The sequence below is a fragment of the Eptatretus burgeri genome, chromosome 2, assembly GCF_056783735.1.
Source record: "Eptatretus burgeri isolate ZD-2024b chromosome 2, Ebu_testis_v1, whole genome shotgun sequence".
Classification (NCBI taxonomy): domain Eukaryota; kingdom Metazoa; phylum Chordata; class Myxini; order Myxiniformes; family Myxinidae; genus Eptatretus; species Eptatretus burgeri.
In genome coordinates, this window is record NC_140962.1 from 147,750,852 (window position 1) to 147,771,237 (window position 20,386).

General features: G+C 42.1%; 1 protein-coding gene across 1 annotated transcript in view; it reads left to right on the forward strand.

Moving 5' to 3' along the window:
- The window catches only part of LOC147033488 (uncharacterized), a 48,157-nt gene extending 41,865 nt beyond the window's left edge, over positions 1-6,292 (forward strand). Inside the window, exon 11 of the mRNA XM_085855691.1 lies at positions 3,512-6,292. Within this exon, the coding sequence (XP_085711817.1) occupies positions 3,512-4,089 (578 nt within the window). The 3' untranslated portion in view covers positions 4,090-6,292. The remainder of the gene's footprint in view (positions 1-3,511) is intronic.
- Positions 6,293-20,386: the final 14,094 nt, after the last annotated feature.

Sequence of the window (20,386 nt, forward strand, 5' to 3'; positions counted from 1 at the left end):
TAAACATGAATTACACTTATTTTTCTTGATATATTGATAAAAACAAATATTACACTGTCTATTTATTTTATCTTTCTAAATTTAAACAAGACTTACACCACCTATTTACTTTGTCTCTCTAAAATTCAATAATAATTACGCGACCTATTTACTTTATTGCACTCAAATTAAATAAGAAGCACACTGCCAATACCAATACACTTTATCTCTGAAATTATACAATCGATGAAATTATACAATAATTCAATTCTATTTTATTTTGTCTCTTCATAATAAACACAATTATTATATCGCCTTTAAACTCTTCTCTTTAAAATTCAACAAGAATTACACTGCAATTTTACTTTATCTCTTCATAATAAACACAATCTTTATATAGCCTATCTACTTTAATCTCTTTAAAACTCAACAAAAATGGCAATCCTATTTAACTTTATTTCTTAAAAATAAAACAATAGTTGTATAGCCAATATAAAACACTTTATGTCTTTAAATTTAATAAAATTACTTTATCTCTTCATAATAAATACAATAATTATATGGGATACATACTTGATCTCTTCAAAATTAACGTTCATCCTACCAACATAGTTTGTGCATGTAAATGACCATCTCCTTCAAATGAAACAATAGTTTCACTGCCTATTTTCTTAATCTCTCGAATATTAAACAATAATTACATCACCTCTTTACTTTATGTCTTTAAAATGAAACACAAATTGCATGACCAGAAAAATTAAATGAGCGGCTAACATCATTCCATGTGTGCTATACAATTTCCTTGCATGGATTACTGTTGCCTCTGGAAATCCCCAAATCTCTGCCATTGTCACTGTGAAGGACGAGCACTGAAAAACATTTCCTTTTGCAATGACTTTACATGGTCAGAAAATGATGCCCAAACATCATGCTTGGCCTTACTGCTTGCCATTTTACATGATCATGAAAACTGACAGACTTGCTTTCTGGACTCAGTCAAAGTGTCTCTCCAACATGCAACATTGATTATGACACTGCACACTGGCATATGCATATTGATGTGGAAGAAATTGTTCCAGGTAGCTTCTTGGAGACGTTTATCACCTTTGTCTTTTCATTTGCCTTATTTCTGATGCCGATTTTAAGTCCAGTACTTTATGGCCACATTTTAAAGAGAAATTGAAAAGAATTCACATACGAGTGGCCATTTTGAATCCCAGCATCACAACGTCTCCCAGGCAACATTTCTGCAGGAAGAACCCATGATTGGTCAGTGCTTCTGGTGTGGCGAAGTGTTGGGTTGTGTAAAATGGGAAACAACACCAGGTGTGAAGAAATTATTGAGAGTGAATTACTTACAAATGCAACTCATTCAGATCTGAAACATTTGCTAATCGTAATATACATTAAATACACAATTAGATACCAAGTTTGGTTGAAATCCCATCACTGGTTCACAAGTTAGTGTGGTCACAGAATTTTTCTTCACGGGACGTCTGACCTTTGACCTATTGACCCCGTAATCTAATTAGTTTATCTTTATATAATTACAAATATTTGTACCAAGTTTGACTTTTATCCCTTCAGCCATTCACCTTACGTGACCTATGACCATTGACCTTTGACCTCTTGATGCCAAAATCTAATCAGTTCATCTTTGCATCATAATATAGACTTACACTAAGTTTTGTCAAAATCCCATCATTGGTTCACAAGTTTGCACAGTAACAGTATTTTTACCTAATGTGACCTATGACCTTTGATATTTGATCTCTTGACCCCATAGTCTAATCAGTTCATCTCTACATCATTATACAATCTTGAAACAAGTTTGACTTGGATCCCTTCAGCTGTTCTTAAGTTATCATGGTAATGAAAACCTATGACGGACAGATGGACAGACAGCCAGACGGACAACCTGAAAACAATGCCCCAAGTGACTTCGTCAGCAGCAGCATATTAAATAAATACAAGTATTACATTGCTATTTTGCAGCAATTACATCGTTTGTATAATAGGGTGGACAATAAGGATACAGAAGCAAACTCTTAGGAAGGAACAACTGGAAATTTGAAAAGAGGTGGGCTTGGGGAAGGTCAATGGGGGTAGAATAGATCATAGCTTGAATGGGGGATGATCTGAGATGGTGGTGAACAGCTGTCTTGAAGACTTGGAGTGAAGAATGAGATTGAAGAGAATGTGGAAGTTGGTTCTACTTGATGGGGAAAAAAACAGATATGAATGAGTGGAGGTGAGCAATGATTCTGGATTTTGGGAGTGTCAACATAATGGAGTTGCTGGTGGACTGTAAGCACCTTGCAGAAGTCTGGGGGGGCGGGGGGTGGTGGAGTGGGGTCATGGGGTCATGGAGTCATGGAAAGAGCAGAGTGTGCAAGACCATAAAGAAGAGACCACCAACCTCTCTGCAATGGGAAAGTGATAGGTCCATAGACTCAGCTTTATTGCTGGAGATTCCAATCATCTTGAAGGCCTTTGTCTCCACAGTGTCAAACTGAGCATGGTGTGAGGCAACAGCACCAGCCCAGTTTAAAAGAGCAGTGGTGAAGTATACTAAGTAAAGAGCAGTAGAAGCCAAAGGGAGAAATTATAAATTACAGTATGCTGAAGTAATGAGCCAAACAAATATGGTACATTGTATAATGGTTGAGAAAGATGGGCCCATGGGCATGGGCCATGTACTATAGTCCAAGACAAGACAGCAGGAGTCACAGATGTTTGAGAATACTCTCTTTGATGCTGACATTGACCATGCCACCACCGAGCGACAGCAAGCTGCTGACCAAGAGCCACCAGCATCTCCAACTACCACCCACACTTTCCCCTCCACTAGCACTCCAAACTCGGTCGGGGCACCTGGTCAAGCACCTTGTCAGGTTGGAGATTCGATGTCTAGAGGTTGAGTCAAGGTGTGGGTGAATCACCATCTTGAGATGGAGTGCTATCGTTGGGTTTTTTTCTTCATTTCCATTCGGTGTTTTGTATTTGCTGTGGTTTTACTCCGAGTGGAAGGGATGTAATAGGAGCTGTTTGTTGAAAAAGGCAGGCCCACGGATGCAGAGCATGTTGGGAGGGTGCGGTTATTCAGCAAACACGTTGCCCATCGATGCCATATTCTATGGTGAATGATAAAGCCATCTTTCTCTCAAATTGGGACCAACTACATCTTATAACAGTCGAGCATATTGCATCATCCCATTTCCGACCCCACAAAAGTATCTTCATCAAATCATTGTTTCTGTTGATGTTAGCCATTGTTATTTTTAAACCTCTTTATGAAAAGTTAAAAAATATTTTATTTATACCAAGTAAAGTTTTTATGTTTAAACGACAAAATAAGCAATCACCCTTGTTTGATTTATTTTTTATTTTTTCGTCTTCTCTGTCAAGCCAACACATTCCCACAAAACGCACTTGGAAGAGATCCACTGTTACCTTATTCACTTTTCCTTCTTTCTTCCCTCTTGGACCCTACATTTTTAACAATATTTCAACCCTCTGTATGTACCTACAGATGCTGTGTCTCCAACTCTAGACCCAAACTCTGCAAATCCACAAATTGTGATCTCTTCAGACCATTGGATGGCATCACTGAGTGGGTTCGACCAGTTGTACCCAGACCACCCACACAGATTTACCAGCTGTAAACAGGTTCTAGCCAAAGAGAGTTTCTTCTCTGGCCGTTACTACTGGGAAGTTGATGTCATTCGGGCCCACAATTATGAAATTGGCATCACGTTTGAGTCCATGCTCCGGAAAGGGGGTGGCTGGGAGTGCTCGTTGGGTTGGAATGCCAACTCGTGGTGTGTTGTCAAACATGATGGGAAATACACAGCTCGGCATGATTGCTTTGAAACCAACCTGAACATGCTGGGAGATCCTAAGCATCTCGGGTTGTGTCTGGATTGCGACACTGGAGATCTCATCTTTTATGCCATAAATGATAGTTTTTCCTGGCTTATGCACACCTTCTACCTAGATGTAAATGAGCCACTCAGGCCTGCATTGAGGTTGTGCAATATTGGTGATTCTCTGCGCTTTTTCTCATTGCAATGCTATGGGGATAACCACTCCGGGATGTTACATTTGTGATGATTATCAACGATGAGATGCTCTTGCTCAAAGTCAGGAACTAATTCATATTGGCTGAACCAGCACCAAGAATATGTAAAGTGTGTGTGTGTGTGTGTGTGTGTGTGTGTGTGTGTGTGTGTGTGTGTGTGTGTGTGTGTGTGTGTGTGTGTGTGTGTGTGTGTGTGTGTGTGTGTGTGTGAGAGAGATAACCTTTAGTTATTGCTGCTGTTAATCCCCTATTGCTGTTAATCAATTCTATACACTATAATGCTTTTGTGATTCTGGAATGAATTGTAAACCTCCAGAATGGGAATATAATATGCTTTTTATATCACTCAAGCAACTTGCAACAGGCCATGCTGCTCATAACCCAATGATTGGTGCGTGTTGGAATGTAAGGTTGTGTGATTGGTATGATATACACTACCGGTCAAAAGTTTTAGAACACTCCCATTTTTTTCCAGTTTTTACTGAAATTTAAGCAGTTCAAGTCCAGTGAATAACCTCAAATGGTACAAAGTGCAGCGTTAAACTGCCAGAGGTTAAAAAAAAAATGTTTAGGTGACCAAAAACTGAAAAATAATGTAAATTTCAGAGTTGTTAAAAAAGGCCCTTTTCAGGGAACAAGTAATGGGTTAGCAACTGCATCAGTTCTGCAGCAATGGAAGTAAATTAAGCCTTGAAAGTTGATGCAAACAATTCCGACAGGTGTCCCAACTTTTGTTGATTAGTTACAAACCCTCTGTCTCTATAAAAGCAGTGTTGGAACAGACTGTGTTGCTATACCCTCTGAAGCATTATTTGGACAATATTGCACTGCAGGAAGTAGTATATTGCTCCCATAATGGCAAGAAAAAGACAATTAACAAAGAAAGATGGACAGACCATTATAACCCTTAAAAGTGAAGGTCTTGGAGAAATTGCAAAGAGGCCAGGTGTTGGTGAGTACAGTTTCCCACACCATCAAAAGGCACTTGGAAACTGGAGGAAACTCTGAGAGGAGGAGGTCTGATAGACCCAAAGCCACAACACAATCAGAAGACAAGTTTCTGAGAGTCAACAGCTTGCGTGATAGGTGGCTCACAGGACAGCAACTTCAAGCACAGCTTAACACTGGTCGAAGTAAGGAATTCTCAGTTTCAACTGTGAAGAGAAGACTTCGAGCTGCAGGTTTGACAGGTCGAGTGGCAGTAAGAAAGCCATTGGTAAGATGGCAAAATAAGAAAAAGAGGCTTACCTGGGCCATGAAGTACCGCCAGTGGACTACTGAAAACTGGAAGAAGGTCTTATGGACCGATGAATCAAAATTTGAAATCTTCGGTTCATCACGCAGGGTTTTGTACGCCGTCGAGTCGGCGAAATGATGGTTCCTCAGTGTGTGACATGAACTGTCAAACATGGAGGAGAAAGCATGATGATCTGGGGCTCTTTTGCTGGATCCAGAGTCGGCGACTTGCACAGAGTGACTTTCACACTGAACCAAAAGGGCTACCACAGCATTTTGCATCGCCATGCAATACCCTCGGGTCGACGCCGAGTTGCTCAGGGGTTCATCCTACAGCAAGATAACGACCCAAAACACCTCCAGGCGGTCAGAACTACCTTCGAAGAAAAGAACAAGACTGTAGGCTTCAAATCATGGAATGGCCAGCACAGTCTCCAGACTGAAACCCCATCAAGCTGGTTTGGGATGAACTGGACAGAAGGGTGAAAGCAAAGCAACCTGCAAGTGCAACACGTTTGTGGGAATTTCTGCAACAGTGTTGGGAAGAACTTTCCCACCAATATTTGATTTCCATTGTAGAAAGAACGCCACGAGTATGTTCGGCTGTTATATCTGCAAAAGGTGGCTACTTTGATGAGTCAAAAATTTAGATTAAATTTTGTTCAACAAAACGATTCCATGATTTTTTTTTGTCTGCAATTCTTTATTTGTTCTCAGCTTTAATTTCAGAGTACATTGAAACATTAAACTGCTTAAAGTTCAGTAAAAACTGGAAAAAACGGGGGTGTTCTAAAACTTCAGACTGGTGGTGTATTGTATTTCAATTTTGAGAAGGTCAAAAAAAAAATCTATCAAATCCTAAATGATGATTAAGAGAAGTCATTTAAAAAATGCTTGAGATGTGATATTTAAATGTAAAATGTGTATAAATTATTTGATCCATATTTCAATGTGTTAAATTAAACTCATTATTAAAAAAACCATTAATTTTCATTTGTCCTTTCTGATAAAAAAAAAAGATGCCTCATACACGACATGGCCAAAAGTCTGTGTACACCTTCTTGTCCACAATCTCATTCCAAAATCATGGGCATTAATATGGAGTTGGTCTCCCATTTGCTGCTATAACAGCCTCCACTCTTCTGGGAAGGCTTTCCACTGGATGTTGGAACATTGCTGCAGGGATTTGCTTCCACTCAGCCACAAGAGCATTACTGAGGTTTGGCACTGATGTTGGGTGAATTTGGTCTGGCTCGCAGTCGGCGTTCCAATTCATCCCAAAGGCGTTTGATGGGGTTGAGGTCAGGGTTCTGTGCAGGCCAGTCAAGTTCTTCCACACCGATCTCGACAAACCATTTCTGTATGGACCTCGCTTTGTGCACGGGGGCATTGTCATGCTAAAATAGGAAAGGGCCTTCCCCAAACTGTTGCCGCAAAGTTGGAGATACAGAATCGTCTGGAATGTCATTGTATGCTGTAGCATTAAGAGTTCCAGTGAAGGGAAATAAGGGGCCAAACCCGAACCATGAAAAACAGCCCCAGAACATTATTCCTCCACCAGCAGCCTTTACAGTTGGCACTATGCATTCAGGCAGGTAGCATTCTCCTGGCATCTGCCAAACCCAGATTCGTCCGTCGGACTGCCAGATGGTGAAGCGTGATTCATCACTCCAGAGAATGCATTTCCACTGCTCCAGAGTCCAATGGCGGTGGGCTTTACACCACTCCAGCCGATGCTTGGCATTGCGCACGGTGATCTTAGGCTTGTGTGCGGCTGCTCGGCTATGGAAACTCATTTCATGAAGCTCTTGAACAGTGTTTGTGCTGACTTTGCTTCCAAAGTCAGTTTAGAAACTTAGTAGTGAGAGTTGAAACCGACGCCATATGATTTTTTCGTGCTACATGCTTCAGCACTCGGCGGTCCTGTTCTGTGAGCTTGTGTGGCTGACTTGTTGAACTGACTTGTTGGAAAGGTGGCATCCGATGACGGTGCCACGCTGAAAGTCACTGAGCTCTTCAGTCCGGCCCATTCGACTGCCAATGTTTGTCTGTGGAGATTGCATGGCTGTGCGCTTGATTTTATACACCAGTCAGCGATGGGAGTGACTGAAATAGCCGAATACACAAATTAGAAGGGGTGTCCGCATACTTTTGGCCATGTAGTGTATAGTTATGCTTGCCGAAGGAGAGGGTATTGCATTTGGGTCTGTTTGTTTGTTTGTCTGTTTGTCCACACATAACTTTTATGTTTTTCCCTGCAACTGCTTGTTAGGTTGAGACGAAATTTTCACCAAAGGTGCGACGACTCGACTCATGTAGAATGTTTTAATGATAATTATGACGTCATAGGTCACGTGATCTGGCAGACATTTCAGAAAATCGGGAAAAATTTGGATCTTTGTATCTCTGAAACCGCACCAAAGAATAAATTGAAACTTGGCTCATAACAAGTACTCCTCATGAGAAATGAGAAATTTTTGATGACATCATAGGTGTCTTCGTTATGACGTCATAATTGCTTATGTAGAATGCTACATCTGATTCGTATAAAAATTCCCATGCACTTGCCACAGCAAAACGCTGTATATTCCATCGCACTTAGGCCTAAGTCACATTTGCCACAGCGGCTGTGGGGTCTACAAAATCTACGGCCACTAGCAATTATAGGGCGGCCGCAGTATTTCTACGGTCACACAATGTAGCAGTCACATGTTTTTTTTTTTTTTTTTTTCGGGGAGCCGCATGGCGTATTTATAAATTGTGGAGACCGAAAACGTGGGGGTGCCGTACGGTCTTTGATTTGATGCCGCACGGTGACCTTAGGGCGTTCCTGCGGCGGCCATAGAATTTTCAAGGCAGACGCAAGGTGCCCGCAAGGTGTCCGCAAGGCGACTGCAGGGGGACCGCAGGGGGGCCCTAAGGCGAACGTGCGGCCAGACGGACGGTAATGAGTGGGTTCTTTTTTTTTTCTTTTTTTTTTTTACCAGTTCTTTTGTTTCGGCTTGTCGAATTGCTACGGCGAACGTAGAAATGAAAAAAGTTATAACTCCGCGTTATAATTCCACGGCGACCCTACGGCCTGTAAAATATACCCATACGGCATTTCTGTCACGTTTCCGCCGCACGTTTCTGTCAATTCAGAGGGCGTACGGCCGCCGTATCTTCGCCATATAGCAAATGTGACTTAGGCCTTACTCTGACCATCTAAGCACTTGCACAAACTCACTTTAAATAAAATTCCTTGGTCAAAATCAACAAATACAAGTCTGAAGACGACGATGGTTCACAAGCGGTATTTGACGATGTAGATTGTTTCAGAAGTCAAGGATGAGACAATGTGATAATGTTTGACCAAGTTATAAAAATGATCAACATGATGTGGTACGAGTGACAGGTTATTAGCCGCAAAATGTCGAAAACCCGGTTTCGTTCAACAACTTCAAAAATTTGACCTTTGCATAACCTTTAAAGGTCACAAAACAATGTGGACATTAAAATAAGGAAACAGGATACGTGCTATAGCTTAATGGAGTTAGTTTGTCGAAGAAGGTCGAAAACCCGGTTTGATTCCCACAACTTTGAATATTTGACCATTGTGAACTTTAAAGGTCAAAGGTCAAGGATTATGACCTTTGGTGCAAAACTTCCTCTGGAACATTCCAGGAACAATATAACGTCATATAGGCTATATGGCATTTCGCACTCCTCGGATTACACTGAACAACAAAAATTTTTTACTGGAGATGTGTAAAGTGATTTAGACTAATTTGGGTACGCTGATTTCAAAAATCATAACCGTTTTGCTGTATCACGTCAGGATTTTCAGTAACAGAAATATTCCCATTGCCTAGAAGTCAGGATTTCAATGAAATTTACAAAAATTCATTTATTCATTTATTTCATCATGAATGCTTCAAAATTATAGAAATTACAGAAAAACTCCACTAGAATGTAATTAAAAATGCTTTAGGCATTTGGCTTTGCGTTTGTGCTGCTCTGTGTCAGTTTCACGATGCAGGAACCAGCAGAAATCGCCCATCATGTTCGGGTTGTGCCGCCCTTGGTAACGCGTCTCCATGAGTGAAATCTCTTGGTGGAATCGCTCGCCGTGCTCGTCCGAGACTGCTCCCAAGTTGTCAGGGAAGAAGTTCAGGTGCTGGTGTAGGAAATGGATTTTCAGGGACATCCTGGAGCCAAGTTTCCTGAAGGACTCCAGCAGCTGCTGCACTATTTCTTCATAGTTGTCCACGCGCTCGTTCCCCAAGAAGTTGTCCGTCACAGCTTTGAAGCTCCTCCACGCTGCCAGCTCTTTGGGGTTTAGAGTTGTCGGAAAAGTTTCGTCCTTCATAATCTGTCGGATTTGCGGTCCAACAAAGACACCAGCCTTGATCTTGGCCTCCGACAAAGTGTTGCCAAACTTTTCCTTGAGGTATAAAAACCCACGCCCATTCAGATCCATTGCCCGTACAAAACTTTTCATCAAGCCGAGCTTTATGTGGAGTGGTGGAAGGAAAACCTTGGCAGGGTCGACAAGGGCGACATGCTTCACGTTGTGTCGACCAGGTACATGCTCTTTTCGCTCTTCCCAATCTTTCTTCGTCCAGTGATTCTTGTCGTCTCTGCTATCCCAGAGACAAAGGAAGCACATGTATTTCGTGTAGCCTGACTGCAGCCCGAACAACAGCGCCACCACTTTCAAGTCTCCGCAGATGTGCCAGTTGAAGTCATTGTACTTGATGGAATCAAGCAGCTGCCGCATAGTCTCATAGGTCTCTGTCATGCCGAACGCGTGAGCCAGTGGGACTGATGGTTTCTCGTTGCCATTGTGGAGCAAAACAGCCTTCAAGCTGTTCTTCCCCGAGTCGATGAAGAGGCGCTAGTCTGCAGGATCGTGATCACACCCAAGTTCTTTCAACAGACCGTTGATGTCACTGCAGAATGTCATCGTGTCTTCCATCTCAAAGAACTCAGCCATGTCTCTGTGACGTGCTCTGAACAAGGATATCTTGGTGTTAGGTTCAAGTAGATTCCACTGCTGCAGCCTTGATCCAAGCAGCTCTGCCTTCGCCTTTGACAGCGAGAGATCTCTTACAAGATCATTTAAGTCTCCCTGGTTCAGAAGGTGTGATTCTTGAGTGTCGGGTTCAAAAGGTTCATCATCACCATCCTCTTCACCACTGCTTACAGCTATGTTCTGATCAGCTGGAGGTGTTGGAACGGGGTTCTCGTCATCATGAGGCACAGGTTTACGAGCAGAGACGCAGTCAGCGTACTTGATGTGACCTTTATTCTTCTTGTTGAAGCCGGCGATGCTTGTGCAGCAGAAATAACAATCATCATGATGATTCTGCGGCTCACGCCATATCATGGGCACTGCAAATGGCATGCTCGCGCGCTTGCCCACCAACCACTGAGTCAAGGTTGTGTGACAGCTTGTGCAGCAGATGTGTGGTGCCCAGCTCTGTTCTTGGTCCCCACCTTACACCCGAAGTAGTGAAAGTAGGCGGCCTTCATTTTCACTGCTGTAGATATACTTCGCTGTTGATCTTTTTTGGTATACCGACCACAGACATAACAGAAGTTGTCAGGATGATTGGTACAGGAACGCCTACTCATCTTTATCTGAAAGAAAGAAATATAACACAAGTTAACAACAATTGTACGAAATAGACATGTTAAAGACATATGTAAATTTCATTGAAATCCTGACTTCTAGGCAATGGGAATATTTCTGTTCCTGAAAATCCTGACGTGATACAGCAAAACGGTTATGATTTTTGAAATCAGCGTACCCAAATTAGTCTTAATCACTTTACACATCTCCAGTAAAAAAATTTTTTTGAAATTTGTTGTTCAGTGTTATCCATACTTTGATGAAACCAGCATAAAAACAAACTTGAAGGGGGTGCCACGGGCAAGGTGTTCGAGATAGAGCAAAATGGTTTCAAGGCTTTAGGTGGGGAATGACCAAGATTATGCATAAAAAATATTGTCATCCAAGCTCTCAAAGTTTGGGTGGTCGTATGATTTTTATGTCAAAATTCGAAATTTTCTAAGTTCTTGACCTTGGGACGAAAATGAAAAATCGAGCTCTGTGGGGCTATGCAGGTGCCATTGGGCTAACTAAATACCGAAACCGCTGTCAGATTCGACAAACCCCTCGGAGAAGATGGATTTTTATCTCAAAATCGCAATTTGCTAAGTTCGTGACCTTGTGACCTTGACCTTGGGACGGAAATGAAAAATCGAGCTCTGTGGGGCTATGCAGGTGCCATTGGGCTAACGAAATACCGAAACCGCTGTCAGATTCGACGAACCCCCTCAGAGAAGATGCAAATTGAAATCGGCTACCCCTAAAAACACAATTCGCAATTTTCTAAGTTTGTGATCTTGTGACTTTGACCTTGGGACGAAAATGAAAAATCGAGCTCCGTGGGGCTATGCAGGTGCCATTGGGCTAACGAAATACCGAAACCCCTATCAGATTCGACAAACCCCCTCAGAGAAGATGCATATTGAAATCGGCTACTCCCTAAAATCACATGTTTTTGGGCATGGTTCCGCCCATAATGGGCACAACCCGCCCATTCTTAGGAAAACACAACTCTATCATGATATAAACCTCCCACCAAAATTTTATCAGGATCGGATCAAAACCCATGGAGCTATGCTCGGGACAGACAGACAGACAGACAGACAGACAGACAGACAGACAGACAGACAGACACAACAATAACGAATATAGTGGTCACTTATTTTTTCGTGAAAATATTTTTTGTGAACCAACAGTGTACATAAAATCCATTCGATTTCCATTCCACAAACAAAGATGACATAATCTGTACTTAAAGCCAATCAAATTGACCTAATTTTGTGACCCCGTCCATAAAGATCACCGTTGTGTGGCATTGACATGTATAATTCAAATCAAAGCGGTTTTTCAAATGTGAATTTTGATGTACAAAATCACTAAAATGTAATTCCACATTTGTGCATCCTTTAATGCAGAATGCCCTTACTGTTAATTACTTGGCAATCTCCAACCACTTTCTGCTAACATAAAAGTTTTATATCTGAGAACCTCCTCCCCCTCCCCCCACGAAATCCATGAAATCAAACACGCTGCAGAATGATACAACAGGTCCCCCGGCAGGTGGGCAAAGTCACTCAAAGAAAACAGGTCAAAAGGAAAAAACAAACAAAAAAAATACAACACCTTTTATAAATGCAAGGTCCGCAAAATATAAAACAGCTACTTTCCCCAGTCTTAGAAAAATACACCGCAACCTCTTGACCTTGATCAAATTAGGTCAAAGTCCAGTCACCAGGTTAATGGCGTTCCATATCGCAGTTCAAAACACTCTGCTCATGCAAAATGATAGCCATGCCAAGGGAAGCAGAGCAGCAGACATTCCACTCCATCGCTGCAAAATATTCAATATACTGTATTTCTTTCCAAATACAACTAAAATCACATTGGACTACCAATCGCTTGTTCAGATAAGATGTGTAGTGACCCCCTTTGGAAATTAACCTTTTTGCACATCATCAATTTTTTCATGATGCCAGCGATAACTTTCCTATCCCCACAAATGACACCATGGGATCCTCATAGTTACTCCCACCGTTTACCCTGTTCTGTGAATCTCTTCATTTTGACATTCAGAGCACTGGGCAGAAATTACATCACATCCACACTCGCTCACCGGCCATCGCGATGCTCTGTTTTTATGAAAGTCACAATCCCCGACATCCACAAACTAATGCCAGCAGACGGAACATCCATCCAACGTCCATCCGAGGTATGACATACACACATTGATGTCTTGCTTTGCCTGTGAAACACAAGCATTACAGTTTATGAGATGAGATTCAAACACAGGCCAGGCAGTGTAATGAAGAGTGCGCATACCCTGGACTCGACTAACACGTCACCTCAAGACAATGATGTATGCATTATTATTTCATTTTTATAACTACCTGAGCAATTTTGTTCATGAAAGGGACCATCCATATATTATGAATGCAAATTTGTGTGCTCCCATCACACCATCACCTCCGCTACCGAAGGTGGACGGAGGTTACGTTATCACCACTGTTTGTCTGTCTGTTTGAAATCATCGGTCCCACATCTCTGGTCTGATGTCCATCACCCACAGCCAAGGCAACGTGCGGTGAGCATTCGAGAGAAGGGGAAGGTTTGAGATTATTTTATCAAGGTCGAACTCACCCTTCCTTTTTACTACACAGTTACACAACAGGTCAGTCAAATGATTGTTTGCACACCTGCACTCCAACCGAAGCCTGTTTGAATAAAGCCTACTTCGAACGTTAGAGGAACCAACTTTGATTCACGACTCATGTCCAATGGAAGTTTTGTATTAAAACCTCATGAGAAAGGCCACATATGGTCTGTTGTTGAATCCTTGACCACACCCTGCTTACATATTTGTTCGCACACCTCTCCCTGGCTGCAGCATCCTCTACCTCCTTTAATTTTGTTGCACTAACTTCCAATTGCGTTAATTTTGTGGGCAGGAGGGCTCTTTCATTCCATCATCCGATAACAATGGGAAATGATCAACAGGATGGCAGCTGCGTCTTTACTTTCAAATAGTTTTTTTTTACTGTAATTTCACCAACAGAGTTGGTGTTTTTATTTTACAAAAGCACGATCATGAAACAAAATGATTTCCACATGTATGGCATCATCTGTTGTCTTTTTGATAAGTACGAAAAACAATCGGGTCCATACATGTCCGAGACATGGTTGCGGATGCACGTACGCATGCATCGACACGAAAATTGAGACCAAATCCATGAGGCCTGTTTCAAGACTAAATCCATCCATCGATCAGGACCATACTCTGTGCAGGGCGTTGGTGCTTCCGAAGCAGTCTCCTGGGCTATTGGGCACAATCCTGGACGGGTCGCCACTCCGACACAGGATACCAGCAAGCCGGCACTCATTTTGCCGACCTCGGAAGGATGACAGGTAAAGTTAACCCCACCTGGTATTAATTCAATACTTGAGCGGGATTTGAACTCAGGACCCCTAGGATCCTAAGCCCACCACCCAAACCATTAAGCCAACATCATGCCTACCTGAATACCAATGAGTTCAAATCGACAGAGATTGGAAGATTATGTCATACGGATATTCTCCTGCCCAGGGTTTGCTTTCTCTACAAGACCTGGTTCATTTAGATCTTCAGTTTACATTTTCAGGATTCTTTTTGAGAAACGTAATTATTTTTATTTGTTACAAATGGTTACATTCATTTTACTGCAAAAGCTGTGACCCCACATTTATGTGCACAAAAGGACCCCAAGGCTGGACTCAACCTTTACACATCTACAAAACCTGATCTCCCACATCAGGACAACAACTCTGAGCATGACCGAGCATCTGTATTCGGAACACCAAGGACACAGATTTACCACCTATAGACAGCTTTTAGTCAAAGAGAGTTTCTCCTCTGACCTCTACTGTAGGATCGTGGATGTAAGTCAGACCAACAATTACCTTCGCCACCGAAGGTGGGAGCTGGGAGGAGGTCATGTTTTTACCCCTGTCTGTATGTGTGTCTCTTTTGTTTGTCTGCAAACAGGATATCTCAAAAAGTTGTGGACGGATTTGAAAGAAACTTGGTAGACAGGTTGGGTGTGTGCCAAGGAAGAATTGATTCGATTTTGGTGAAGATCTCAATCCGGATCCGAATACGAGAAATATTTAATTTTGTTAGTGATTCTTCACCATGGAGAGAAGGGGCCAAAAGGTGAGAAGAAGAAGCCAATTCGATTTTCGTTCATATCTGGATCCAGATCCGGTCGAACAGTGGGATACAAAATATAAACTGTTCAGCCTGGCGGAGGTATGCGTTCTACCGATGCCATTCTTGTTATGATGGGAATCACGTCCGAGTCTATGCCACATAAAGGAGAAGGCTAGAAGTGCTTGTGTTGGAAAACCAACTCATGATGTGTTGTTAAACAAAGGGTCAATAACCCTGGTCACTCACCTGGTAGTGGCTGGATAAGATAACCAGGGAACCACTGGTAGGCTTGGATGACCCACAAAATATGTAATGGAAAAGAAAGTAAATACGTACAGATTTTTTTTTAATGCCGTGAACAAACTTTGGTACATCACGGGTGATGGAGGTTATGGTCAAGTTTCATCAAAATTGTGTGTGTCGTTTCAGAGGAAAAAGTAAATACTTATTTTGGGGGTCAAACCTGGATCCACTTTGACCCTCAGTAAACCCCCTTACACCCACATTTTTTTTATTGCTGTGAATAAACTTGAGTTGAAACATACCAAGTATCATTTTAGCCAAATTTGGTCACAATCCCATCAGCAGTTTCGGAGAAGAAGTTGCAAATCTTTACGGACTGACGGACGGACGACGCACCATCCCATAAGCTCCCCAGAACTACGTTCCAGGTGAGCTAAAAATTGGGTCCAATTGTGAAAGAGCAGATTCATAGTAACTTATAAATTGCCCTTATTAGTCCAGTGGCAGTGTGTTACGTGCACAACCTGAGTGTTTTTTCACCTTCGAGACGAGTTTAGGGAATGTGGTTGCTCAGGGGAAAGCCGATTATGTGGAGGCCCCCTCCATGTAAACTGTTTATTTCTCGGCAGGTAAAATGATCAGAAGTGTTCAGGGCTTCTTCTGTAACTTCTTTTTTTTGCTAATCTAAAATTTCCAAAAAGAAGATTGTTGTTACAAACTACACATGACTGAATACATTCTCTTCCCATCCTCCCTTCCCTCCCTCGCTCCATTCTTCCTCCTCCTCCCCTCCACTCCCAATCCTCCTCCTCCACTCTCCATCACCTCCTCTCTCCCCTCCTCCATCCACTCACCCCTCCCCCTTCCACTCTCCCTCCCCAACACTCTCCCTCCTCCCTCCTCATCTCTCCCTTCTACTTTCCCCTCACTGGCCCTCCATAAAGTTCCTGGTCCAGGGAAGTGTCGCAGGAGCATGAAACAGTTTCTCCAAGGAATTTGTAGAGTTCCCCACAGTCACTGTCTACATGTTATTCTCCTACACACAAGAAGCGAAAAGCATGGTTAAGCAAGTGGTTCATGTCTGTCCATCCGAATGTCCGTCTGTCTGTTTTATCAGTTTATAATCGAGGAACAGCTTATTTAAATTGCATCTTCTGTTTTGAACACGAATCGGAAAACAAACCTGTGGTTTATTAGTACTTTATCTCTGAAATCGTCCTGATCACACATGTGTAGAGAGGAGTGAGATAATATTGTTAGGCCATGGGTACCGAGACACCAGTTTGTTACTCAGGGGGTTTAATCCCTGTTTGTCCTCAGAAGAGCTGGACCTGGGGCCAATGCTCACAATTAACTTTGTGGTACGGTGGGTTGCTTTAGAACCATGAACGCCACCCTGTTAACCACAAGTTCCAGTGTCCACCGTCTAATTATGCTATTTAATGAGAGGTCACATGGTTACCTGAACGGGAAATGTGCCCTCGGCAAAGCACCAATCTTATCTTGATTAGATCTTGATTAGGGTGGCCGAGCATTTAACCGCTGGTGCGTGCCGACTATTATTGGTCAAGTCGTGTGGTAATTACCTCCCAGTCTATCTAGGTTTGGACAATGCTGGATCAATGGAAGGAAAGGACAAGCACGGACAGGTTGGAACGTCAACAAATAATCTATTAATAATAAAATAAATAAATAAAAATAACTTTTTATATACGTGAGGCAAAAATAAATAAATTCCAGATCAATCAAAATGATCGCAAGCAAAGAAATAATTAATCAGGCAAAATCAATCAGAGTGATAGGGAAAGTGATAGAGAGCAGATGCTTATCAGGGATTGACTTGCTTAAGGCCCAGTCACACCTTGACGTTTTAGCCAACGTATGCCGATTTTTGAAATTTTTTTCTAAAACGCTGGCACACGTTGAATACGTTATGGGTAAAGGCCCGGTCACACCTTGACGTTTTAGCCAGCGATGGCAACGTATTACAATGTATGTAAAACGCTGGCTTACGTTGAACTTTTGATGTTTTTTTTTTTTAAAGATTCGGACGTATTCATAGCGACTTGGTCTTATGTATAACGCATTGGTAACGGACACAGAACGTTTCATTGTGTTATAGATAACTTATACCAACGAATGCTGAGCCTGTTGTCGGCCTACACAACCGATGCCCAACGATAGTCTAACTTAGGCATAGCGCGTTGCACACATCGCCGACGATGTCGTGACGTAGCCTATTAAAAGGCTGACGCACAACGATTCGAATCATAACTGCCATAGAAATGGAAGTGTCAACATCGCGGTCACACCTTGGCGATCTTGCCAGCGTATGCCGACCTAAGAAAAATGTGTCTAAAACGTTGGGGCACATCAAATACGGTATGAGTAAGTTTGGTATACGTGAGTACAACGCTAAAGTACGCTATCATACGTCGTAGTAAGTAGAGTACGTCAAGAAATTTTAAACATGTTCAAAATTTTACGACGTACTCAGCGTATGACACACGTTCCGCATGCGATGGGGATAAGTTTTACACACGATATGTGGACGCCTACACACGTCCACAAAGGCTACTTATAAGCTACTCATAAGTTGAAACACGTCGCGGTAATGTCTTTTTTACGCGAAACTAATTTCTAACTTATGTTTGAAGTGCTTTGAACCAATTCTTTACCTAGTCCCAACACACATCGACGTATCTAGACGTATCCCAATGACGTCTTCCGGTCGACAAAAAAATAAATTAACGTGTTTCTAGCTTACAACTGCCATATAAAGACGTGTTCCCAGCGGTTTTGGGAATTGGTATATAAAAATGCTGCTCATAAAAGGGGAACCCAACAGTGTTTTCGAGTCCTTTTTGAGTCGATGTCCATGTCAGCAGTAACAGTATCAGTATCAGTATCAGTATCAGTATTAGTATTAGTAGTAGTTTGTTCATGTTGGCAGTAGTAGGTGAGTGTGAGGGGAGGGTGTGGGTTATGATGGATCGTCCTTGCGTCTGCGTGTCCACGGGTAGGAGACATCCTTTCACCATTGTTCGAAGTTCTTCGTGGCTAATTTTTTATGGGGCTTTTTCAACAATGAGCTATGGCTTGTTTTTATGATTTAGGTCTATTCATAACGGGTTGGACAAATGCACAATGAACTAATAATGTGCATATAGTGCTTCGATAACTTATAGATACGATATACCAACGAATAATTATCGTGTAGCCGGCGTTCACAAACTATGCCCAACGATAGCCTAACTTATCCATATCGTGCGGCAGTTTATCTTTGCCGGTGACGTGGGGTTTACCAAAACTTACCCATAACGTATTCAACGTGTGCCAGCGTTTTAGAAAAAAATTCAAAAATCGGCATACGTTGGCTAAAACGTCAAGGTGTGACCGGGCCTTAAGTTTTGATAACATTGAGAGCACGCTGAAAAACACTGCCATACGTCGTTGTACGCTGGCTTTAAACGTTGTACTTTTCGGTTGTCCTCAAATTTTTGCATGCTTGAAATTTCACGACGTATGCGGCGTATGACTCACACGTTCCGCTACGCTGGCCACAAGTTGTATGCACGGTCTGCGATCGTTGACAGACGTCAACACATGCTACTTGTAAGTTAATCATAAGTTGAGACACGCCGAGGTAATGTTTAGCGTACCCGAAACTTATTTCTAACCTATGATTAACGTGTTGTTGGCACGTTACGCGATCGTTGCCACACGTCGACAGACGTTACTTTTAAGTTATTCATAGGCTGAAAGACGTCGGTATAATTGATCGTCCTTGCGTCAGCATCCACGGCCACGGCCAGGACACTTATTTGCGGCATTCTTCAAATTTTTCTTCTGCATGACGAGGATGTTCACACTTCGATGTCTAGCTTGGCTATGATTCCAATTGTCCATCGGCAGCGTCTATTTAAAATAGTCGAGTTTGAGCGTTTTAACACGTTCAGAAGAAACGCTTCAAATTTCCAAACCCCAGCGTCAAAAAACAAAGGCGAGTGACAGCAATTTAAATCGTTCATTGTAAACAATGAAACTAGCTGAGTGGTACCGTTTAAAAGTCGTTGAGTGTAAAAAAATCCAATTGTTGAGCGCAAGCGTCTACTTTCAATAGTGGAGATGCAGCCATTTAAATCGTTGAGTGGCAGCCTATGAATAGCAAACCCCACGTCACCGGCAAAGATAAACTGCCGCACGATATCGATAAGTTTGGCTATCGTTGGGCATAGTTTGTAAACGCCGGCTACACGATAATTATTCATTGGTATATCGTATCTATAAGTTATCGAAGTGTTCTATGCACATTATTATTTCATTGTGCATTTGTCCAACCCGTTATGAATAGACCTAAATCGTAAAAATTGTTGAAATTGTTGAAAAAGCCCCATAAAAAATTAGCCACGAAGAACTTCGAACAATGGTGCAAAGATGTCTCCTACCTGTGGACACGCGGACGCAAGGAGGATCCATCATAACCCACACCCTCCCCCTCACACTCACCTACTACTGCCAACATGAACAAACTACTACTAATACTAATACTAATACTGATACTGATACTGTTACTGCTGACATGGACATCGACTCAAAAAGGACTCGAAAACACTGTTGGGTTCCCCTTTCATGAACACCATTTTTATATACCAGTTCCCAAAATCGCTGGGAACACATCTTTATATGGCAGTTGTAAGTTAGAAACAAGTTCATTTTTTTTTTTTTGTCGACCGGAAGACGTCATTGGAATACGTCTACATACGACGATGTGTGTTGGGACTACGTAAAGAATTGGTTCAAAGCACGTCAAACATAAGTTAGAAATAAGTTTCGCGTAAAAAAGACATTACCGCGACGTGTTTCGACTTATGAGTAGCTTATAAGTAGCCTTTGTGGACGTGTGTAAGCGTCCACATATCGTGTGTACAACTTATCCCCATCGCATGCGGAACGTGTGTCATACGCCGAGTACGTCGTAAAATTTTGAACATGTTTAAAATTTCTTGACGTACTCTACTTACTACGACGTATGATAGCGTACTTTAGCGTTGTACTCACGTATACCAAA